Below are 26,266 nucleotides of genomic sequence, written 5' to 3'. Positions count from 1 at the left end.
AAAACATAATACATTGCGAAATAAAAAAAAAAGAAACTAGTAGAGGTAGAAATTATACTCTCTTAAAACAATTTGTTAATTAATATCTCAGGACAAGGAATACAATATCTCAATTACTAATAAATTCAAAAACTCTTTAATTTATTAGAATTAAACAAGCGTGAAATGACTAAACGAGAAATGCATAAATACACAGATAATCCACTAAATTACAAGTTTATCAATAAATTACAGAGTGCGTATAAACGAAAGATTTTATTAAATAATTTAGAAATAGAAAGCTCATTTATGTTGTAATCAAAGAAATAATTTCTCCCGGTTTGGCTTTCACGTTAAAAGTACATTTTCTCGCATGAGATACGCGCTGCATTATTGCACAATTAAACTGATTCATAATATTGCACAATAATTATTGTACACGCATACAATATGTTTATATTAGAAAAGAGAAATTTGTTAACATAATTAAAATCTCTAAAATGCATTTTTGATGGATACATAAGATAAGTTATATTATAAAAATCCACAAGGAAAAAGTTTTCCTGCAGTTGGCTGAATACCATGTAATACAAAAAACAGCAAATCCTGTATAAAAGGTATATTTAAAATCCCTAAAAAGGGCTACATCACAAATACATAACTAGTTTTCGACTGGTTTACCAGTCATCATCAGTGCTTACGTAAAGTTGATACATCCTAACCACCAAAATATAGTTTTACAAAAATATGAGGGTCAGAGCCCTATAAACATGGTCCGTTAAGGAAACATCAGTTTAAAATGCCAAATAAAGCATGGATGTTTTAAATATTCTCAAAATGCCCCAGGTAACATCTGAGCTGTAGTGTGACTTGATTACATGGTGGAAGACAGGCAGCAAGTGACAGTGACAAAGAGTTGGATGTAGACCTCCGAACGTTGACAGGACAGAAATGACAGTTCCACAGGAAGTTGAACTATCATTCCTGAACTTCCTGTGGAACTGTCATTTCTGTCCTGTCAACGTTCGGAGGTCTATATCCAACTCTTTGTCACTGTCACTTGCTGCCTGTCTTTCACCATGTAATCAAGTCACACTACAGCTCAGATGTTACCTGGGGCATTTTGAGAATATTTAAAACATCCATGCTTTATTTGGCATTTTAAACTGATGTTTCCTTAACGGACCATGTTTATAGGGCTCTGACCCTCATATTTTTGTAAAACTATATTTTGGTGGTTAGGATGTATCAACCTTACGTAAGCACTGATGATGACTGGTAAACCAGTCGAAAACTAGTTATGTATTTGTAATGTAGCCCTTTTTAGGGATTTTAAATATACCTTTTATGCAGGATTTACTGTTTTTTTATAATATTATGATACATACATAATACTATGTACTCAAATCCACAGAAGAAACCAGCGTAAAATTACTTCATCTACTCTGTAACCAAATATGCATTCCAAACAATGGCCTGAAAACTGAACAAAATCTACATCACGAGAATACATAAAAAAGGCAGCTTCCATAAATGCGACCATTAGAACTATTTCCCTCACATCACATGCCAACAAGATAATGCTACATAATCAATGAGAGACTGAAAACATTCCTTCAAACTTCAAAGAGAAATATCACAAGAGCAAACTGGATTTACCAAAGGTAGAGGCACTCGAGAAGACACAGCAAACAGCGACGCACAAGCTCTTTTAGAAGTCCGTGTATGGACAAGAGCAGCCACAAACAAGCAAGGGTGGAGGCATAAAATAAAGGAGTCCAAGGCTCAATTTGGGCTGTAGTGCCGTAGAAGAAGAAAAAGAGGCACTCGAACAACTGTTGAATATACGACCGATCATCGAAAAATTTAGGGAATTCAATACTCCACTATACATATGCTTTATAGATTATCGTAAAGCGTTCGACAGGGTCAGGTGGAGACACTAATGGCGAATAAAAGAAGTAGGCGTACCACAACACATAATTTCGCTTATAACTGAACTATACGAACGCACTACTGGATCAATTAAGTGCTTGACACACTTTCAAACGAATTTCAGCCAGAACAGGGTGTCAGACAAGGATGTATACTATCTCCATAATTATTCCATATATGTGGGGAGCATATTATTAGACGATTGAAGGATGGGAAAAGGGCATCTCAATAAATAGTCATAAAATAAACAACCTACGTTTCGCAGATAACATAGCTCTTCTTGCAAATAGTCAAGCAGAGCTGATTGATCTTATACGACTGGTCCAAAACGAAAGACAAATATTTGGTCTGCAATTAAACATACCAAAGACAAAGATCGTGATAGTGGATAGACTACGTATGAAAATCATCCACACATCATAAGCACAATTGACCGGTTTGACCAGGCGCGGATCCAAGGGAGGGGGGGGGTCAATGGGGTCAATTGCCCCCTCCTTGAGACTTAGCCTGGTGTCGCCTTAAAAAAAAAAGAAATAATTACGATTGAAAATAAATAGTGAGTTTTGTGTCCTGTTGACAACTGAATAACGGAATGAAACATAAAACAGAATTCCTTCTCCAAAGTACGTGTTCTCGGACTTACTGTATGGTGTCGAGTCTTGGACTGTGAATAAAATCGATCTACTTACCTAAATCGCCTTGAGGCTTTCGAAATGTGGTTCTATAGAAGAATTTTAAAAGTATCTTGGGCGAAGAAGATTCGAAACTCCACAATATTACAACGTCTCAGCAAGACTACAAGATTATAGAAGGCATCAAGAAGAGACAAGTGGAGTATTTTGGACATGTAATGAGAAGTTTCAAATATAGGTTGCTACAAAATATTATGCAAGTGAAAATAGAAGGCAAACGCAGTCCAGGACGAAAAAGCACTTCGTGGTTGATTTAGGGTGGCAGTGAATAAAATTACGATAGCTATGATAGTAACCAACGTTCTGAAAGGACATGGTACATGAAGAAAAATAAAGTAACAGCCCATACCGAAAATGAATCCTGCGTACGCGAGTGACGAGAAAATTTTTATTTCATTGCCCCCTCCTTGTAAGCTTGCTGGATCCACCGTTGGGTTTGAGGTTGTGAGCTTATACTTATATCTGGTATCATTGATCACAAACACAGGGTCACTACAGGAAGAGATTAAACGTAGATGTGATCTAGCAAAAGGTTCCACAGCAAAAATGACTAAAATATGGAAGAACTGTCAAATTTCAAGAGCGTTAAAGATGCGGTTGATCAACTGCTTAATATTCCCAATACTAACCTACGGATGTGAATCTGGGACCCTGAGAAATTCGGAAAGAAGAAAGATAGACGCCACTGAAATGTTCTGTTGGAGACGAATGCTACGATGAATTCCTTGGACCGATTATAGAACAAATAATTCAATTTTAAGAGAGCTAAAAGTTAGTCAACGGCTCTCCAATAAAGTCCATCTCCAACAATTAAAATACTTTGGACATGTTATTAGAGCAAACACAGAAAACATGACGAAAGACTCATTATACAAGGTAGAAGGCCGAAGATCACGAGGAAGATTCTCATCAAGATGGATCGATCAAATTACAGGAAGATTTAAAGGACCTATGTCTGACTCATAAACGGAACCAACGTCGAACAAGTAGACCAATATGCATATCTTGGAACAATGATCAACTCCACAAATGATTACTTCCAGGAGATTAAAATTAGAATAGAAAAGGCTAGAGCGAATTTTAACAAAATGAGAAAAGTGCGCTGCGCAAGAGATCTAAGGTTAGAGCTAAGAATAAGGTTGGCTAGGTGCTACGTTTTCTGGACTCTGTTTTGCGGAATGGAAGCTTGGACCTTGAATGCAGCATCAATGAAAAAACTGGAATCATTCGAGATGTGGGTATATAGAAGAATTCTAAAAATATCATGGACAGAAAACGTCACATACAAAGAGGTTCTGAGAAAGATGAATAAAGAAATGGAAGTCTTAAATACAATTAAAACCTGAAAATTGGAATATCTCGGACATACTACACGTGGAGAGAAATACAACTTGCTCTAACTCATTATGCAGGGAAAGATTCAAGGAAAAAGAAGCATAGGGAGACGCAGAATATCGTGGCTGCGCAACCATGAGAGAATGATACGGATGTACATCAAACGAACTTTTCAGAGCAGCCGTCTCCAAGATCCGAATAGCTATGATGATTGCCGACCTCCGTCGCGGAGATGGCACTTGAAGAAGAAGATGTCTGACTTAAAATAAATGACTAGAGACAGAGATCTTTGGAGACGGACAATACACGACATCACGTCGACCACTACAACCTCGGGTAATATGACCCGTATGCGCGCCAATGGAGAATATATAATTCTTAATTGTATGTCAAACACTGCGCAATAACTACCTCTTAGAACCCACCAAATTTCAAGTGCGTATCTCAACCATTTGTAGAGCAATAAATAAATAGTCAGTTTGTAAGAAAAATTTCAACATTCCGTATCTCGGAAGCGAAGCATTTGCGGACTAATGCGGGCATATGTTTATAAAGCAAGGTGTCGTTATTTTTTCATAAAAGTTTACCGCACTTATTTAGAACACATTGTATTGATGAAGTACACGGCCAGTTCTTAAAGTAGGTATCTAACTTTTTTATTATCCAACATAAAGCTATAATGAATCGAAAACCAGAATATTAAGAAAACCTGATGAGGCTATAGTTGGGTTTTAAGTTCAGTATTTTAGAAATACTAGAATATGCCACAGGGGACTTTCAAAAAAACATAGTTTGATTGGTAATACACCTGGTATACAGTGACAAATATTTACCTGTCTAATAGCAACAATTTTATTAAAATTGAATTGTGATATTAAAGAATAAGGTCATAACATAACGTATTAAAAAAATCACTTAAATCGGACAACAGGTTTAGGAAATTGGAGAAATCAAAAATGACTCATTTTTAAGGTGGTGCGTTAATTTCTTGAAGTAGTGTATATAAAATTAATGTTAACCAGTCAAAGGCTTCTCTTTGTATCACTAAATAATTATAATTAGCATAATTTGGCACTTGTTTCTCGACTAGAACATTCAGTCTTCAATGGACAACCAAAAATCCAACTAATTTAACTAATAAACACTATTTTATTTTTGAAAAATCATTCAAAACTATTATTTTTTGTAGTATAGGGGCAGATTAAAATTCAGTATTCAAATGCATTTTTATTGAAGCCGAAATTATTTCAAATTTGCGCCACCTATTACCGAAAATCTACAACGAACTACAAATGCAACCTGTAAATACGCGAAACCTGTAATCTCTCCTATTTAACGTACAAAGAGCACTCGCTAGGTGTCACTATTGCTTCACCTTCCATTTTATTTGTTTATTTTCAGACTTTGTTTTGGTTATTCACAACAATGTCTGAAACTTCAACCGATGAAGAAAACTCGAAAAAAGAGCCATATAACCCTCAATTAGACTTTTCTAGTGATCAATTTAATCCTCTTTTGGCACTAAATACTCCAAATTTAAGTATTCCGTGTACAAGTGCTAAAAGGTACGATAATTTGTCTGCATATGAATCGGCAATAAATAAAGCGAATAATCCTGAACAATACGCGAAAAAGAGTGAAAAAATCAAACAAGACACTGAAACAATCGTAAGAAGATGGAAGGAACATCAATGTAAGTAAAAATAAAGATAAAAGTGATTTAGTTGCTGTGGCAAAGCGATACATAACCTCACAAATCAGCATGTGTTATTGCTGTGTAAATATAGTCAAATTAGATTTTTTTCGCTTAAATCATACATTTGATAAATATCGGGTCATTGACTGCTGTTTCGCACTGGACTAACACGTAGATTAAATAATGTACTAAACAACATAAAAATATATATTTAGTGAATCGCTTATTATTGTTTAATTAACTGATATTTATTTCTAAAATTGAACAAACATAAAACAAAAAACATTTTGCAAGGTCAGATACAATTACTGTAGGCTTTGTAATTGTTTAAAAAATAAGTACATAATATATCTATATGTATATTGTTATCATATTTTTGATTTGCATGAAAATGAATACAAAAGATGTAAATATGAGAATTACAGGTATTTTTTATAATGCATTATTAGCGGCATTAAACACTAACTAGAGTGAAAAATTAATTATCTTTGACAGTATAATACAAGAAATCAACAGCTTCAAAATTTGCATAAGGATGGCTTAGTGTGAAAAAATCGTATCTCATTAAATTACAGTTTTACAGGAGAGGCAAAAAACTTATTTTCTGCATAATATAACCTAAAAACAAAAATTACCGTACATATTTTTAATTCGAGCACATTGAGACAAATATCTGATATTGGCACAGAGCTAAAAGTGTTAAATGTTGCTATTAAATTGGAAATACAAATATTAACTATGAAAAACACGTAAATATCCTTGAAGTATATAGAGCTTTTGCCCAAGTAACTATGATAACCTCGTATATCTTGATATACGTGGTTTTCATCTCAAATGAGGTTGTGTTTATTATTATTTACGAGGTTTTCATTTTTCATAGCTTATTGCACACCTCCAAATACTAGGTCGATACAATACAAATCTTTTGATTTAAGGTTCATAAAATGTTCCTATATGCCGGACTACCTTTTGTTGTTCACAAAAAACATTTCTGCAAGTCGAATCTCTCAAACAAATACTCCAAATTAAGTACCAAATTCTTGGTTATAAATATATGTAGTATTCACACTAAATCAAGAGGGCAATTGATCTACGTGGTTTATTTTTTCGGCTGTAGAAAATAATCTAGTGTATTTGGAATTTTTCTAACAGTTGTAAATCGTGAGATACAAGGTTTTCAAACTAAAACCGCCAAAATGTCATTTTCGAAAAAAATGAGATACGAGGTTTTCACACTAAGCCATCGATAAACAAAACTAGATTAATCATTGTATATTTGCCACAAAAACTATAAATAAAAACCATAAGATGTATGAGGAACAAGCAAATAAACTTCATCATCGTCATATCTTCCTGATGCCCTTAAAAGTTCTTGACCTGCTCAAGATTTTGGCTTCATTCTGCTCTATCCGTTGCTTGGGTTTTCCAGTTGGCAACACTGATCCTCTCAGCATCCTGTGTTACCCCATCTATTCACCTTAGATTTGGTCTACCCTGTCTTCTCATTCTCACTGGGTGCTCTCTTGCTTGATTATAGTGGTAATATGTTTACCACCAAACTTATGCTTGTAGATATTCTGCAGTTCAAAGTTAAATCTACACCTCCATATTCCGTTCTCACAGACTGCTCCAAATATCTTGTGTAGTACCTTTCTTTAAAAATCGATAGGTAGAATTCAACTGTTTTGTTTATTCATTGCCTCTGATCAATATGTGAGAACAGGGACTATCAATGTTCTATATTATAGTCTTATACAAGTTTTTTGTAACAGACATTTGTTATCTAAGTAGGTACTTTGATAGATCATGATATCACCTGTTTGCAATTATATATCTTTTGCTTTTTTATTTCCCCTGATGTGTTATTATTGGAGTTAACCGATATCCCTAGATATATGAAGCACAATCAACTATTTCAACAAATAGTAGAACATAAGGTACCACTGGATATAGGTTGCATATGTCTCTATTTACAGGAAATAAAGTATCTATATAGAGGTGTGGTCCAAACGGTTTTACCTGAGGAAAAATTACGAATAAATTATAACTTTTTGGAAATAAATGAAATGGTAAATTTGGCAGTGGTAAGGATGCAAGCAAAGGCATCCAGTGGTTGTTTATTTAGAGATACATTTTTTTCAGTACAAAAAGAGCTACATAGAAGGCAGTGTATAGGTACATATTATCTTCTAAGTGAAAATTAATATACTGATGTAAGTTTACATTATATTCTTTTCTACTTATGATCTGAACTATCTTATAAATGCAGTGTAGCTAAACTGGGTAGCTGGTTGTCTATTGATGATCATTTTGTTACAGTACATGTAATTATGTACTTGTATAATAAAATAATATTTAAATATGCAGGGAATTCTTTTGATACATATTTATTTTCGTTGTGTTGCTACCTGTATTGATATCTTTATCTTAAAAAAACATTATAGCTGGTTTATTGGTTTATTTTTTTTTTGTTTTGGTCTCATCCTCTTAAACACATGACATGTTCAGATTGTACTTAAATATCTTTTAATTTCAACTATACATAATCCTTGATTAGATATTTCTACATAAAATTATTTAACGGTTCACCTAAATCTATATAATATCCAGTAGTTTTATCAACGTCATTTCATTAAAAAGGTTTAAGTAAAACCAAATATAGTATGTGTTGATTCCTATGATTTTACCATCATTGACCTCACCTATCTTCCTAGTGTTCATATCACACCATCAATTTTGTTCTATTTCTTGCCTTGTTACTTACCTCTTTTTTACTGGTCTTTTTTCCTTGAGGATTTTTTTGAAAGTCTCTAAAGACATGTTTAAAAAATAGCGAAAAAAGGCAAGGCAAAAGTCAATTTAACGAATCTGCAATGGATATTGAGTTATCAACAAAGTTAATGTGATTTTGAGATAGTTTTCGTTAGAAAGATTTTTCCGCTCTAATATGCATAATTCCAAGCGTTCAAAATGCGTTTAAACCTCAAATATGCTTACATTGCGATTATGCTTTTTATGATATGATAACATTAGTCATGTAACGTAAACCGCTGCAACTGATACACTGGACGGGGAAGCGGTCAATCGCGAATTGTCACGAGTCACGCTCACACTTCATCCGGGCTCACGCACGGTCTCGTTCACGCTCGAGGCAGGTACTCACACTCACGACGTAATTTTACGTAATGCGCATAACACTACATAATCCTCAGTAATATTAAGAAAACACTGGAATAATTTGAGTTACAGGCGTGTAGAAGAATTCTGAAATTATTGTGGACACTCCATAAACAAAGAGGTTCTGAGAAAATGTTAAATACAATCAAAACAAGAAAATTGTCATATCTCGAATACATTACACCTAGACAGAGTTACATCTTGCTCCAACTGATTATGCAGGGAACGATCCAAGCAAATAGAAGCGTAGGGAGACATAGAATAACATGGCTGCGCAGCCGGAGAGAATGGTACGCCTTTACATGAAATGAACTTTTCTGAGCAGCCGTCTCTAAAGTCCAAATAGCTATGATAATTGCCTACCTCCGTCGCGGAGATGGCACTTAAGATGATCTTCCTTCAATTGAAGTCCATGTTGATCCATGCAATTTTGTGGATGATGCTTGAACATTGTGTTCATTATACATTATACTGTATTTGGTGTCGATGAAAATCTGGAGAATCCGTTCACCCCAATCATTCCTTTAGCGTAATCCAAACTTTCTTACCGTTACTTTTAAATGCGTTGTCAGCTTTTCTGTCTTCTTTCAGTCTCTTATTATTATCGTCGGTTTTTTCTTAGGAATGTTAGAGTAAGTGCTATGTATCATATGCTGTTTCTTCTAGTATGTCTTGTGTTGACTCTGATATTGGCATATATATCTGAACAATGTGCATATTTGCTGGTATTGCTGTTATGGTTATCTTAATATGATACGATATTATTTGGTAGGAGGTATTAATGAGATATGAGATCAGAGGCGCTGATGTGCTGAGCACAACTCTTAAACTCTTAACAAAAAAACTTGCCAATAAAATAAATGAAGAATACACAATTAGTGAGGAACAACAAAGTTTTCGGAAAAATAGGTCCACAATAGACGCCATATTCATAGTCAGACAAATTGCTGAGAAAGCACTGGAATATAATAAACCTGCATTTATGTGCTTTATAGATCTGACTAACGCCTTCGATTGTGTAACATTGGAAGATGTGCTAAGATTGCTAAAGGAAAAAAATCAGCCCAACAAGATGATAAGGATAATTAAAGACATTAATACGAAGAATAAAACCAGATAAAAGTCGAGCATGAACTAACATCGGAAGTAGAAATCAACTCGGGAATCAGACAAGGGGATAGCTTGAGCCCATTGCTTTTTAATTTAGTCATGGACAAAATCATAGAAAACATTAAAGGTACTGGAAAATGATATAAGATGGCGCAAAAACAAATAAAAATCCTCTGTTATGCTGACGACGCAATCTTAATCTCCGATAACGAGGATAACCTACAGCGAATGGCACAAACTTTCAATACACTGGCGAAGAACTACAACATGAAAATATCAACAGCCAAGACAAAATCCCTGGTAGTGTCAAGGGAACCCATAAGATGCAAATTAGTAATTAACAACGAACTAATTGAACAAGTCTCGAGATTCCAATATCTGGGAATCGAAATATGTAGTTATGGTGATGTTAAAGAGAGCGTCCGAAAGCAAGCAAATAAAGCCATTTACGTGTCTGAGGGATGTCCTCTGGAGAAACAAAGATATGAGGCAGGAAGGGAAAGTACGCATAAACAAATCATGTGTAAGACCGATCATGACGTACGCGATAGAAACAAGATGTGACACAGCAGAAACCAAGAGGATACTGAGAACATCAGAAATGAGAACGCTGAGGTCAATAACTGGGAAAACACTGAGACAGAATACCGAACGACAGAATGAGAGATCTCTGTAACATACAAGATATAGTACGGTTGTGACGAGAATGGACAGCGAGAGAATAGCCAGTATAGCCAGGGATTCGAAGCCAACAGGCAAAAGACTAATAGGAAGGCCCTTTAAAAGGTGGCGAGATAGCTGGCAGTCAACATCACAGCTACGAATACAAGCTCAAAATCGGTAAGGAACAGGCCAAGAGGCCTATTATAAGAAGAAGAAGAAGAGATCAGAGGAGTAACCAAAGTTAAGGAACAGGTGGCAAAACTCAAATGGAAATTTGCAGGTAACACCATCCGACAAGCAGATGAAAGATGAAACAAGCAGATGATCTACTGGCGACCATGGGAACACAAGAGAGAGGAAGAGGAAGGTCTCAGAAGAGATGGAGCGACGACCTCAAAAAGCATACCGGATCCAGATGGATGACCACAGCGATGGATAGAAACCAGTGGAAAAGAGAAGGGGAGACCTATGCCCAAAGATGGTAAATTAGATGGTCCAAAGATGGTAAATGGTAAATTAGTAAATCAAGTGAACTGTTATAAGAAAAAACATGACTACAAAGATTTTTTATTTCTTGTTTATTTTTCTCCCGTACAACACCCGGCTAAGAAATAGGTACATATTCCCTTTTAAAAATATCCTTAATCATGTTTTTCTCTTCTCTATATCTCTCATAATTGTAAACAACTATTATGATATCCTAACAATTTTTACGTAATAGTCATTAAGGATAATGTTTCTTTATTTGGTGTAGAAAAAACTCGTTTAATTAATTTTGTTTTTGATTACACGATCCTGACATCAACACGTCATAAGGTATTAAATGTCGCATGTTCCATGAATGTGTTTCGAGTTATTAGGGGACTGTCTACTTTTCGTTTAATATATTTTTATTCATTGAAAGCAAAGACGAGCGACCCGTAATCAGAAGTGCAGTGAAACTTCATATTTTCATTACGATTTACATTAACACACATGTCTCTATTCTACAGAGACTCTTCGACAATTTGTCACGTGTATTTTTATTTTATTCTTATTTCTTCTAAAATCGGATTTTTTTTAACAAACAGAGAAAGTTACTTAATAATTTTGAACTTTTGCACTTATTATAATAATTATATTGTTTTTTTTTTATAATTCTGTTCAAAATAGACCGTGTTTTACAATGAAACTACTACCAATAAAATTTTGCTACTATGAATCTAATGGTTTTTAAAGACATCATTATACTATCATCATTTTTCTGATGGATGTCCAGTTCTAGTAGGTGATTTCATGTAATCATATCATGTATCCTCTAAAAATCCTCTATGCGTCAACATCGTGTCACATCGAGTGTTAAATCAATTTTCCTTCGCAAACGATCATAAAATTGTTTGATCAACTGCAGAAATCAATATTAAGCAAGATAGACTGAATATGATAACATCTAAAAAATTTAACCCTTGAATACGCACAACGAGTGAACTTGACTTTCAAAAATATAGCAGCAGTAACTTACTTATTAATACGAAGTAGTAGATATAATAATACAAGCACACAAAAGTTCAGCCCAAACATGAAAAAGAAGAAAAAATTAGTAAAGAAACGAAACAAAAAATAGAAGCTCATAAAGTAGGTACCGAAAAGTTCAGGAAATGTTGACCGACAAGAAATACACATCATAAATAAAGAAATCTCTAAAGCTACCAGACGGAACATAATACAAGAACAAGAAAATTATAAAAGCTATTATAGAAGGGGACAAAATCATGAAAGTATTGAGGAGAAAACTCGAAAATGACAAAAAGGAAATCTTCCAACTTAAAGGCAAAAATGGAAAAAATATTATCTGAGATATACCAGGCATAATTCACAAAGTTTTTGTGAAACATATCAAAATCAAGTTATTTCAGAGCTAATCGAACAGCCAAATTACAGAATGTAGGATCAGAGAATAACCAGATATATTACGGGAGGAAATTCAACATGCTCTCAAAAATATGAAAAATAATGAGAGCTTCGGGGAAAGAAACTAAATCATTTTCGATATGCCGATTAGTTTAACGCTAGACAACCTAACATGTGAGCTACGCAGAAGAGTAAGTTAAGGTTGGGCTGGTTTCGGAAAAATGAGAGACGTGTTTAAAAAAATGTCCCAATCCATTTAAAAAGGAAAGCTTCAATCATTGCGTTCTACCAGCCCTCACATATGGAGCGTGTAACGTTACAACGTTCCATCTCCTTTCTATAATTTCTCCTATTGTCTTCCTTTGTGTATTACTTCTCATATATAGATTTTCTCTTCATTTTGTTTCTTTGACATTTGAGTTAATTTTCGTTTTGGTTTACATTTCATTCTGTAGTCTATCCTTTTAAATTAAGTTCCCATTCGCTATTCAAAAATTAAGTTCAGCACTTCAGTTGTTCTAGCTCCTGTCCTATTCCTTTAACGTACTTCAAATAGTAATTTTCTAAAACCCTAACTATTTATTGTAATTAGCGAGCAGCAAATATTCAAATAAATTCGTCAGTAGTAGTTTTTCTCCCATACGTTAACCACTTAAAAACGAGTGCCTTCGTATAATTTGTTCCCTTCTCCGAATAAAACTTCAAACAATTAAAACCGATGAAATTATAGTACAACAAGAAGTTTTTCCTAACTTATTTGGGTCGTTGGGGAGAGCCTCCTAACAACTACTGTAGTCCTATTCCTATGCTGCACTGTATGTAACAAGACCAATCTAGCCGCCTCGTTCCGCACCGGTGCCGACGAAATCACAATAAGGGCCTGCATCTGAACATCTCCATCCAGCAGAGGCTACGTGGAGCCGAAGTGCCTCCAAGATCTGAGGACGGCAGAGGAGACCTCTCGCCGGAGGCAACGCAGATAAGTAGCCCTCTTGCAGTCAAACGTTAGCAAAGTGCCACTGAACAATTAGTTTCGTTGACGATTTATTTCATTTATTAAAAACTTTCATTTTTCTCTTAAAATAGCAATAATGCTTATGTGATTTAGTTTACGTGGGTTAATAAACGAATATGTGAAGTCATTTTTGAATTTTATTGATTAACCTCCCTTCAATCCTTGGAAAAGTAACCTACGCCTGGCTGAGCTAGCCAATAACCTTTGTAAGGGTTCAGTGGCGGCTCGTGGCCTTGGAGACAGGGTCGGCAAGGTTTTTTTTTGTCTCCTCATATAGGTATACCATCAAACTAAAAGGCTTAAATCATCATAGGAGATTTTGTTGTTTTTTGCTTTTTTTTTTATTTGGTGTACTTGACATTCTCTCTTGTTTCATGGTGTTTCGACAATATGTGTTGATTCTTTTGAGACAAGGTAAATCCCGTTTATTTGAGGCAGAAATTGGTGGTAATAAGAAAATTGATGAACAGTTTTTTATAATGAATTGCAGTACTTACTACATAGAATTATACATACATATTTTGTAACTTATCCCACTTTATGAAAATATTTGGATCGGCATAATTTTTAAGTACGTAACTTGTAATAATAAATATCTTGGAAATTCTTTGGCGAAGGTAACTTTTAAATTTTGAATCGTCAAAGAGGTCAAAAATTTGCAAATCTTTAAAATTCGAAAAACGAGTATCTATTTGCATATAATAGTAGGTATCCAAAATTTCAAGATATACCTACTTACTCGTTTTTCGAGATATGTATCATGTCGTTGTCTTTTTTGGGATGGTTCGGAAATATCAAGCGAATCCAAAACGTCACTTTATATTGGAAACTACTATCATTACGAAAATCTCTGAGATTTTGCACCAGCTTTCGTATTCTATTTTTGAAATAAATAATGTCAGTTGACTGATTTTGAACAACAAGGAATATCTTGGGCAAACTCTGTCTTAAAAATATTTAAGAGAATATTAAAAGAGTAATTATTATTTAATAAAGTTCTCAAACCGATTGCTTCACGGATCGAGGTATCGCCACTTTCAAAATCATCGCCTTCGATAATAAAATCAAAAACTTCCAAAGGCTGTTCACGAAAATCTGCTACAGATACTAAAACTACCAGAGATAATCTGCTTAGATAAAACTAACCGAGATTTAAAATTTCATCGCGTCTGACAAACTGTTCGCTTTTTTTCGAAACAAATTTGTTCTAAAGCAATAATCCGTTTAGGTGAGCTAAACTGGCAAGAAAAGATGATATTCTTTATTTTTTTTTACACTTATCATGTAAAACTAAATTCATTATATGCGCATAATAGTGAGTAAATAAAGCTTGTGATGCAATAGTTTTAACTTTTATCTGGAGACCATTCAATTCACCACTTATCACAGCAACGCCGTCATAAGATTGCCCCAGTTTGCCCTACCAATTTATTTTTGATATAAAAAAATTTGAATCTGTTCTTTAAAACACCAAAAATATATTCTGCCTTATTGCTTTTACTCACGTCTCTAAAACCTAAAAACCTCTCATAAATATTACTACGTAACGCGTGTCGAACAACAATAATTGATAATTGTGAATGACATGATAATCAGAAGTTTCATCTACTTCCAGTGAAAAGCAAATGGTTTTCTAAATCTCAGATTCAACAACGTTATTCAAAATGTAACTATTTGATTATATGTATTAGTTCATTCTGTATTACGAATACACTTCGAATCAGAAAGTAAATACATAGGTACATATTTCTAAAACAATTTTATTAATTCTCTATAATTACTTTGATTTTTAACAAATGCTTCGATCCATCGTGTCCACTAAATGATAATTCCTGACAACTTAAAAAAATTACAATATCAATTAAACGACGTAAAACGGCGTGATTATTTTTGACAATTTCTGCCGATGCATGCTTCCAAATGAAACACCAACCGGCAGACCGAAATATGCCGTACCTGCCGCTTAACCTGCCATGCCGTATCTGCTATTGCCCACGGAGAGAATGTAATGTTCGCTTGCTCATCGACTTGTTATTTCGTTGAGTTTTACGTGTAAATCATCAAGCTACGGAGTTGGGGACGACAAGCCGAAAAGTCAGATGAATGGCTCGGATCATTCATTTTTTGAGAAGTCTGTTATGCACAGGGATCACTTAACGCTCGGATTGATCAAATCCTTTTAAAAACCATGAATAAAATTTAGTCTGTATTATCTGATAGATTTTTTTTATTTCACAGATACAAATATTTAAAAAATCTATATCTATAAATGTGTGGGTCGGCACTGCCGACCCTGACGGGCCGCCACTGTAAGGGTTACACTTGGCGCCCAACGTGGTCCTCCAAACCTAACTGTCACAAAAACATCGGAACAATTGAGGACACAGCATAAAATGGAGAGATCAATGCTTGGAATGAGCTTGAGAAATAGACTAAGAAACTGGGAGCTTCGTAGATGAACCGGAGTAGAAGACATTACCGAACGTATTACAAGGCAATACCTTTGTTATGATATATGAACTACTGTCATCGTTTAGTTCCGTCATAATTAGCAAAAAAAGTGAAAGCTATTTTCGTCACTGCATGAAGTTGCTAATGTTCAACCACATTGTTGATGTACCAATTAAGACAATAGAAATGGTTTCAACCACTTATAAAGATTTTAATATGAGTATTAACATTGAATTTTTAAAAAATAAAATAGATAATGACAATGAAAAGTTTTTTCAAATTGTTTGGCCTTTCCTATACTATAGGAAAAAGTGTAGATCTCGTAATAAGATCCTTGTATTTTTATATAGATCGTGTTTCCGAGAGATAATTAACATCAAAACATCAGGTCGAATGTTTCAATAACAAAAATAGGCTCATAAATATTATTTTGTTAAATAAATAATCCTAATCCCCTGGTAAAAACACCGGCTGTTCATATGTGTAGGTACGTGTATATACAACAAACACCACACCACACACATACATCTAGCTAGCTAGCAACATTGGCCGTGTAGGTCATTAACCTCCTAGGCTAAGTTCGCACATATCTCTCTAGATTTTCTCATCTAGTCTGCCGTGGCTAGAGCAGAAAATTAAAAGTTACTCACTTTATTGTGGGATAGAAAATGTACCGGGAAAATTTAGACAGCGTTTAATACAATCGCGTAGAAAGTGTTTTCACTTGGACGTATGTAGTTTTTTTGTAGTTACCGAAAACAAATCGCACCCTTAGATGAACACTGCCACTCTCGAGAAAAGCAAATTTTCCAGCATTGTGATGTTAAAATTATAAGTTGCCCAGTTTTATTATTAATTGATGCGCCCATATTTATAACAAATTTTTGAGGAACGACAGCTTTAGATTTAATTCGATTCAAGGGCCACCACCATCGGTATCGGTTGACAAATGTTTCTTTTTTTAGAGTCATCACAACCGTCTTGTGGTGTACCCTGAAGCGAATTAAATCTGGCTCTCTACTAAGCAAAATAATAAACAATAACTATTTGCTGCTGCTGGACGCATTAGCGACCTCTATTTAAACAAAAGGGAAAAGAGAAAATTCTCTTTTAGGTCGGAATGCAGAATTATTGGTAAAAATCTATTGTCTAGGCTTTTTACAATTATAATGAAAACAGACCGATAAATAGCGAACATGGGAGAATCTACAATTTGCATTCATCACCTGTCCGCTTATCTAGATAAAAATCCAACAGAATTCTGCATCCTTCGTACTCAAATATGAGTAAAATAAAACAAGGAAAGTCAGCTTTAGATTTAATTCGATTCAGGGGCCACCACCATCGGTTGACATGTTTCTTCTTTTTAGAGTCATCAGAACCGTCTGTGCTATACCCTAAAGCGAACTAAATCTGGCTGTCTACTATGCAAAATAACAAACAATAATTATTTGCTGCTGGACACATTCGCGACATCTATTTAAACAAAAGACAAAAGAGAAAAAACCACAACTGCATTTGACTTTTTAAAACTTGAATAAGCCTTCAACTTCTATTAAGATCTCACTATGTACTTAGCGTATTCTCAGAAGACCTTAGGTATAAATGTCGTTTTTGAATTAGAAATATCATTGTTGTAGATTACATACAATATTATGCTCCATTTAGGAATGAGTTTTATTAACTTAAGCAGTTGGATGGGCTAATATCTAGTGTAATCCAGATCACTACTACCATTCGCACCGTAATTTTTTGTTTAATTCCTTTATGTCATTAAAAACTGTAACAACTCAGTTCCGCAAAAAAGAATTGGATTTGACCAAAATAATAGGTACTAATGGAGCTTGTGAGTACTTTTATTTTAACGTAGGTAATTATCTTTCATATAATCTACCACTTCTATCTACAGCTGCGGTTCAATAGTTTACACCTTACATCTAGTAGCCAATTTTTTTTTAATTTTTACCTGGTTTAAACGCACTTTTTACGTCAAAGTGACGTTAATTACCAGTGGCGGACCCAGAATAAGTTGATTAAAATTAAAAAATCAAACTAAAATAAAGCCATTGTACAAAATGCAACCAAATGGAATAGAAATAAGCTTTTTTGGATAAAATGGATGATGTTCTCAATAACGAAAACAAGAAGTCTGGGCTCAAAAAATTCAAAATGCAACTCGTCTCCCCTTGTGATCGATCGTCAGTCGAAAAAGGTCTCTTTGAAACGTGTTCTCTTAGAGCCATGACTCTTTTCGAGCTCTGGCAAAAGGAGCTTCTCGCAGATAATTTACTAATACATCTTGTTGCTTTGTGGAGATTTTTTGCTATCTTGAACCACACAACCGTGCTACAGAGTGAAGATGATCTCATTTTTGTTTGATTTTCCATACGCACATATCGTCCACGTTCAAATCTGCACCAACCTTCTTCGAGTTTGGCAATTGCTCTTGTTTTTTTGCGCGTCATTCCAAGGTATTCTAGGATTTTGGACGTGTTTAATAGCTTTTATTTTATTTTTCAATACGCTGGAATAGCTATTTGTATAACAAGGGAGGAAAGTGCTACTTTTCCTCCCGAGAACGAAGGGCAGTAATCATTCAAGAGAGGAAAAGGCACTTTACTCCCATGTTATACATATGATTTTTCCACCTTGCTCAAATAACAATTCATTTTTTAAATTTTTAAATAATTTATTAATGTAACTAACACAATTTATTAAAAAACTAACAAGTAGGTACAACAGAACTGTCAACAACTGTCAAATATAAGTCAAATTATTAATGTAAACATTGTTAAATCAAAATAACAATTTACTGTTTTTTCCATTCTGCAAAATACAGGGTGTTCTATAAATAAACGTTAAAATGTATAGATACTTCCGTAATAAATAATAGAATATTGTATAGGGCGTCAATAAGTTATTTCATCAATGACATACCATGACGTCACTTTTACTTTTCCTCCTTAGGTAGGAAAAGTACGACTTTGCTCCCTACAATCAGGTTCGGAAAAGTATACTTTCGGTAGAGGTAGGTAGAAAAATATTAACAAGCACTTTCACATTTAGCAACGACAGTTGATTTTACAGTATTACAATGTAAAAATGACGGTATAAACTATTCAGTGACCGCTCCTGTACCTTCGCTTCGATAAGTTTGGATTTTTTAAGTGAAGCTTATATACTGGCATTATATTCTTTCTTTATAGTAAAATGCTGAGGCGATAGTTGGCAGAGTCCATTTACGCGACGAGGGGAGTCCGTTATACAACATGTAAACTTTTTCAATGTTATTAAAATCTATAAAACGGATATTAATTAACTGCGGCTTTATGTACAGCTGGTTCCTAAAAGAACTGATACGACTCTTAGTACGATTTGATTATTTTGAGCAGTGTATTTGATTGGTCTGACATTATATTATATTTATTACGACAGACTGTCAAAGTCAGTTAAAATAAACAAACTAACAACTGATTACATAATATGTATACAGGGTAGCGAGAAAGTATGGAAACACGGTAATTTCTCGGAAACCGCTAGAAAGATTTTTATGTATTTCGGTGGGTAAGGGTCTTTTAATGCGGCCGATATTATAGAGGTAATTACATTGTTGTCAAATCTTCTGTTTTTCTGGAAATCTAATTAACTTTCTTATTTGAAATGGAACATCCAATATATTTTTTATGTTTTTAAGTCCTTAGGACATACTGATTATTTTTTAAGCTACATTCCCTATACATAAATGCCGTAGTTTCTGAGTTATTGCTTCATTTATTAAAAAAACAATTTTTAAACAAATTATAAAAATTAATTTTTTCGGCCCGAGTAGATATTATTTTAGGTTCTTTGGATCATTGGGAATAAAAAAGGCCTTTCGTAATTTTCTTGTAAAGTTAATTGTTCCCGAGTTATAAACATTTTAAAACCGAAAAAAATCGAAAAATGACGATTTTCTAGGTTCAAAAACACAAGTAACAAATATTATTTTTAAAACTACGAAGTACATACCTAAATTTAAGTACAAACCTTATTGTATCAGATACCGATAAGTAATTTGGTCTTATTTCATTTTAAAACATTGTTTTTTAGTTGTTAATGCAGCCTGATCGACCGTCCTCTCATATGTGCTTCATTAACAATTAAAAAAACATTATTTTAGAATAAGTCGTGACAAAAATTCTTATAGGGAGCTGATAGAAGAAAATTTGAGCTTGAATTTAGGTACTTCGTAATTTCAAAAATTATTTTTTTTTCTTGTGTTTTTGAGCCTTGAAAATCGTCATTTTTTCGATTTTTTTCAGTTTTAAATTGTTTATAACTCGGAAACAACTAGCTTTACAAGAAAATTACAGAAGACCTTTTTTGTTCTTAACGATCCAAAGAACCTAAAATAATGTCTGCCAGGGCCAAAAATAATAATTTTTATAATTTGTTTAAAACTTTTTTTTTAATAAATGCAGCAATAACTCCGAAATTACGGCGTTTAGGTATAGGGAATATAACATGAAAAATAATCAGTATTTCTTAAGGACTCCTAAACGTTAAAAATATATAGGGTGTTCCATTTAAAATAAGAAAGTTCATTAGATTTCCAGAAAAACGGAAGATTTGACAACAATGTAATTACCAGTATAATATCAGCCGCATTAAAAGACCCTTACCCACCAAAATCCTTAAAAATCGTTCTAGCGGTTTCCGACAAATTACCGTGTTTCCATACTTTCTCGCTACCCTGTATGTTAATCCATAAATTGTAATAATTATTAAGGTCTAAATTTTTATATTATTTTGAATTTCTGCATTTTATAAAGAGTATATAAATGATAGTTTTTACCTAAAATAGAGTTGTTGCTATCATTTTTATTATTATTAAGGAATAAAACAAACGACTTTACTCAACAATATGTATATTAAAGCAAGAATTGTAACCAAATTAAAACCACAGTTTTTCTATTAATAAAAAATCGAGGGAACAAGAAACTCTCGAAAGAAAGCGAGGGTCTGGAAGACAAAAACTATATACTAAATTTAGGTATGTAAAAATAAAATTAATATTTTGTAATATCTCCATCAGCAGTGATAACAGCCAGTGGCGGCCCGTGAGGTAGTGCCATAGAGCCATGGCACTACCTTGCTAACTATGCAGAAACATATTTTTTATCTTAAAAACATTTTAATGCCTGTTTATTTTTTTTGTGAATATTTCTCTTTATTTTTATAAATTATATCAAATCTGGCAACTGTGTAGCGCAATGCAAATCTACCGACTCTGGCCACCCAGAGCTGACCGGATAAAGGATGAAAATCATAAAAATCCCAGTGCCGAACGGCATAGTGGCTCGTGAGAAAAGAGAAAGATTGTATGAGCATCCTGTGTAAGTGACAGAGAGAGAGAGCGGTATTGCACTTTTAACATACGTTTAAATTGGAGTCTCCGTGCCAGGCTCGAAATCTCGAAAAGGAAGTTAGTGGATCTTAAGATACAATGTTTTAGATCTACATATTTCTAGTTTCTTGACGCGTTCGCTTGACGCTATTGTGTTTATTGTCTACTACTGTATTGTATATTTGTGTTTATACTATGCTATATTTTTTAATTTGTAATTATTAGTTAGTGCGTTGTGATCGTGGGTGTCGTAGGTATAAAAATAATATTTTGATTATTTTCTACGTTTAATTTATTTATTGACAATGAATCAAATTAGTATATTAAAAAACTCTTTTGGTGGTTTTTCGTTAGAAAAAAAAACTACAAATTAAAGAACTCGGTCGGCCTTTACCCGATTTAAAAATTGAAAAACAAAGTGGAAATGGACAAAAACTTCGCTGTCGTAAGTTTAATAAAATTATTTATGATAAAAATAGCTGGTTGTGTGGTTGCGAACAAACTAATAAACTCTTCTGTTTTGTATGCGTTTTGTTTGGAGGTGACGAGACTTGGTCAAACAAAGGCACCGATGATCTTGTACATATATGGGAGAAATTGAAATCCCATGAAAAATCTAAAGTGCACATGAATAACGTTTTTAGCTTTTCAATGCTTGGTAAGTTAAATATAAAAACCCAATTAAATTCAGCTTATCGTGATACTCGATTTATATTTTATATCCTTTTTGACCATATCGTAAAACCGCCACAAAAAATTTAGGCAGCTGCCCGGATTCTGGCACTACCTTCCTAAAGTTATACGAGCCGCCACTGATAACAGCTTGTAGTCTTCGGTCCATCTGCGTGAAAGGAACTATGAGATTGTCTTCTTCAGAGAGCTCTTCCCAAACCTTGCTTTCTTTCGAGAGTTTCTTGTTCTGTCCATCTTTTATTAATATTAAAAACGGTTGTTCTGCTTACGTTAAAATGGTTTGCTGCGGCAGATAGTGACCAATCATCTTCTAATTTCGTTACAATTCTTCATTTTAGTTCTTTGCCAGCATGTGGAGCCATTTTTTGAGGTTGAACAGAATAAGTATCTGATCAATTTTAAGATATGGCAGTGACAGTGACAGTATGTAAATAATAAGTATTTATTCTTCAAAATAAACTGCTCAATTTTCTACAAAATACGCTTTAAGAGTCGTATCAGTTTTTTTTGGAACCAGCTGTACTTTTTAAAATTTACTTAAAACAACTTTACAACTTAAAAAATTTTAAAATAAATAAATAAATTTTGTAAATCGATGATTGTAAAAAAGCGTATAACAAATAAAAATAATTAAACAATAAAATCCTTTATAAAAGGTATATTTGTTAAAATCCCTAAAAAGGGCTGCATCACAGAACAGAACTAGTTTTCGACCGGATGACCGATCATCATCAGTGTTTACGTGAATCTAACAAAAAAAAATAATAATAAAACTACTTTATTTAATCTTACTATATCAAGCTTTGCACTAGTCTACGTAACCGCCTTCTGTACCACTTTTTGTCAAATTATACAGCATTATACGTTGTTTCCGAGAATTAAAGAACAAAAAGACCCGAGAACATTTTAATCACGTCCGAAAAGACCACCAACAACTGGGTGTGAAAACCATCATCGAGGATCATAAACAAGCAAGTCTAAAAAAGAAATTACATAACCGGAGACGAGGACGCCGAAGAGCAAGCAGATTGAAATTACATAAGAGCCATCGAGCGATAAAAGTGAAATAGTTCACCGAGTGCCAAGTCCGTCGCAATGCCGTTGGTGATGGGAAAAAATCCGTGGGCTAGGGCTCCAGAGTCATAAATTTTTTGCTTGGATGTAATGTGATGTAATATGCTAGTGGATGATGGATGGAATGGAATGCATCGATCATAAAATTTTATGACTAAAATTATTTTTGGAAATTAAAAGATATCCACTAAAAAATATTTTCACTTTATTTGCTGCCGTCTAAATTTAGCTTCAGATAAATTTAGTCCAGGGTAATAAGGTTTATTCCATGACACTTGAACAGCCAGGGTACTGAAGCGTTTTTTCGACAGGTAATACCTATAAGAGCAAATTGTAACTATTTCCTGCGTAGGATCTGGCGGCCATTTTATTTATAAACAATTAAGTGTCAAAAAATGGTATTTTTCACTTTTTTTTCAAATCAATTGAAAACAGGGAAACTTATATGGATTTTTTAGTACAAATATCTTTGAGATTATGGAAAAAGCTTTAAAATGACGTATTACAAAGTTTGATATACTCATTTATTGTTAATATTAAAAATTAGTAATAAATTAATAATTAGTAAAAATTAGTATACAGCTTTGAAATTTTTGTCAAATAAGGGTTCTTTGATGCTTAATTTGTGATAAAAATTTCAAACGATTCATTAAATTGTTTAAATTTTATTCAAATTGTTTATCCCAGAGAGAATTTTTTTTGCAATAACATAAGTCAGAAGAAAATGACGTTAGCACCATTCCACAGGGGTCAAATGAAAGAGCATGAGCTATATTTTCAACTTGGTTTAAAAAAAGTGAATAAGTGCATTTATTAGTAATAAATAATTATGCAAAAGTATCGTAAATCTTTCCTTAAAAACTTTTTATTTTGTTATATAAGAAATTATACCTATTTATTACAATTTTTTATCAATTATGATATAGATAACATTACTTGGTAGTTGTGCACTTAAAACAGGGTAACAAAGTTAATTTTTTTGGAAAAAGTTATTCAAAAAGTTTATAAAGAAAAATTGACGGTACTTTTGCATAATTATTTATTACTAATAAATGCATTTTTTATTCACTTTTTTAAACCATGTTGAAAATGTAGCTCATGCTCTTTCATTTAACACCTGCGGAATGGTTCGAAGGTAATTTTTTCTGACTTATGTTATTGCAAAAAATGCTCTCTGGGATAAACAATTTGAATAAAATTTAAACAATTGAATGAATCGCTTTGAAATTTTTATCACATATGAAGCACCAAAGAACCCACATTTGACAAAAATTTCAAAGCTGTACACTAATTTTTACCACAGTTATTGAGAAAATATTTTTTTTGCAATTCCGACCTTTTTTCGCAATTATATTAACAATAAATGAGTATATCAAACTTTGTAATACATCATTTTAAAGCTTTTTCCATAATCTCGAAGATATTTGTACTACAAAAATCATGAGTTTCACTGTTTTCCGTTGATTTGAAAAAAAAGGGGAAATGCCATTTTTTTACAGTTAATTGTTTATAAATAAAAATGGCCGCCAGATCCATCGCAGGAAATAATTATAATCTGTTCCTATAGATATTACCTGTAGAAAAAACGCTTCAGTACCCTGGCTGCTGAAGTGTCACGAACAGGGTATATTTTTGTCTTATTATCCTGGTCTAATTGTAGTATTAATTGAATCAGTCATTTTGAAAAGGGGTCACCTCCACTTTTTTAAATCTTACAGGAGAGGTAAAAAACTTTTTATCTTTAAGAATATTTTTATGTATTTTTAATTTTAATGTTTACTATACAAGCTGATGAACAATTTAAAAATGTTTTTTTTTATTTTAAAAGACCTAGAGGCAGCAATTTTTTTAAAAGGAGGTGACCCGTTTTCAATATGAACAGGTATTTTTAATGTTGTTCTGAAGTTATTTCCTTGTGGCATTTTTATGATTAACTATTTAGTGGGAAATAAGCCACAATTAAATTGAAAATAGTTATTTTCCTAACAAGTGCAGAAAGTCATACTTTTCCGCACGCGACTGCAGTTTGCCGAACGACGCGAAGCGGGAGTTCGGCAAGCAGTCGAGTGCGGAAAAGAGACTTTCTGCAAGCGTTAGGAACAATATTTTTCCTACGAGTCTTTAAAAAATGACCAAATCTTAATCAATTAATTTAATGAATATGAAAATACATACACAAATTAATTATTTGACAAGGTTGTCAAAACCAAAGTTTCAGCATAATTGGTTAGCATGACGACGATCTTGGTTTCCATGACGACGATTCAAAACAACTGTTATTGTCTACGGATTTGACTTTCGAATATTATGTCAAAATTATTTTTCTTCAAACGTCAAATAATGATGACATTACTTATCTAACTTGATCCTGTCAAAGTTTGATGTCTCCGCCGGCAGCAGTTTTTTTTCCCATTTCTTTACGGCGGAGGGAAAAATGTTGTCATGGCAACAATATGAAACATGTCACAAAGCAACAATACAAATGTCATTAACAACAATTAAACATCATTTTTACTTATAGTAATATTAAAAGTACAATTAGTTAATGAGGCATTTTCAAAATTGAAACCGTGCAAAAATGTTCCCGACTCTTGATACGCATTGGTAATTGTTGATGATACTGATGGTCGAGCACAACTTTCAGCAATCATTCCCGATGTTGGCGAATCATGACTTAATTATTTTAATTTTTAACATCTAGACGACTTTGATAGTTGTCACAGTTAATTTCGAGTAAAAATAGCGTATGAATTGTACTATTTATGGTTGAAAATTGCTACGTTTGAAGAAAAAATAGTATACTTTATTCGGCAAAGAAGCGACTTTTCTTGACTTGCCCTCTATTACGCGCCTCACTTCGTTCGGCGCGTAATATCGGGCGCGTCAAGAAAAGTCATGCTTCTCCGCCTCATAAAGTAATATACTATTATTTCCTCGAATTCTCGCGTTAATTTCATTAAAACATGAACACAATAAGATATATTTGAAATAAACTAGTAAATAATATCTAAATATTAGTTTATTTCATGTATTATAATTACTTTAAGGCCATATTAACATATCTAAATTAACACGCGTGCGGAAAAGTCAAACGCGTGCGGAAAAGTAAAACGCGTGCAGAAAAGTAACACGCGTGCGGAAAAGTAAAACTTTCTAAACTAAAATGCGTG

General features: G+C 33.5%; 2 protein-coding genes across 2 annotated transcripts in view; one reads left to right on the top strand and one right to left on the bottom strand.

Annotated features, from left to right (window-relative positions):
• Window positions 1–26,266, bottom strand: part of LOC114324522 (ecdysone-induced protein 74EF) — an 843,335-nt gene that overhangs the window by 705,174 nt on the left and 111,895 nt on the right. The window lies entirely within an intron of this gene.
• LOC114324525 (U7 snRNA-associated Sm-like protein LSm11) overlaps window positions 5,331–26,266 on the top strand; it is a 71,250-nt gene continuing 50,314 nt past the window's right edge. Inside the window, exon 1 of the mRNA XM_028272385.2 lies at window positions 5,331–5,634. Coding sequence (XP_028128186.1) covers window positions 5,367–5,634 — 268 coding nt within the window. The 5' untranslated portion in view covers window positions 5,331–5,366. The remainder of the gene's footprint in view (window positions 5,635–26,266) is intronic.

Source organism: Diabrotica virgifera, chromosome 6, assembly GCF_917563875.1.
Source record: "Diabrotica virgifera virgifera chromosome 6, PGI_DIABVI_V3a".
In the NCBI taxonomy this organism is placed as follows: Eukaryota; Metazoa; Arthropoda; class Insecta; order Coleoptera; family Chrysomelidae; genus Diabrotica; species Diabrotica virgifera.
This window is presented reverse-complemented; position numbering and strand designations above follow the sequence as displayed.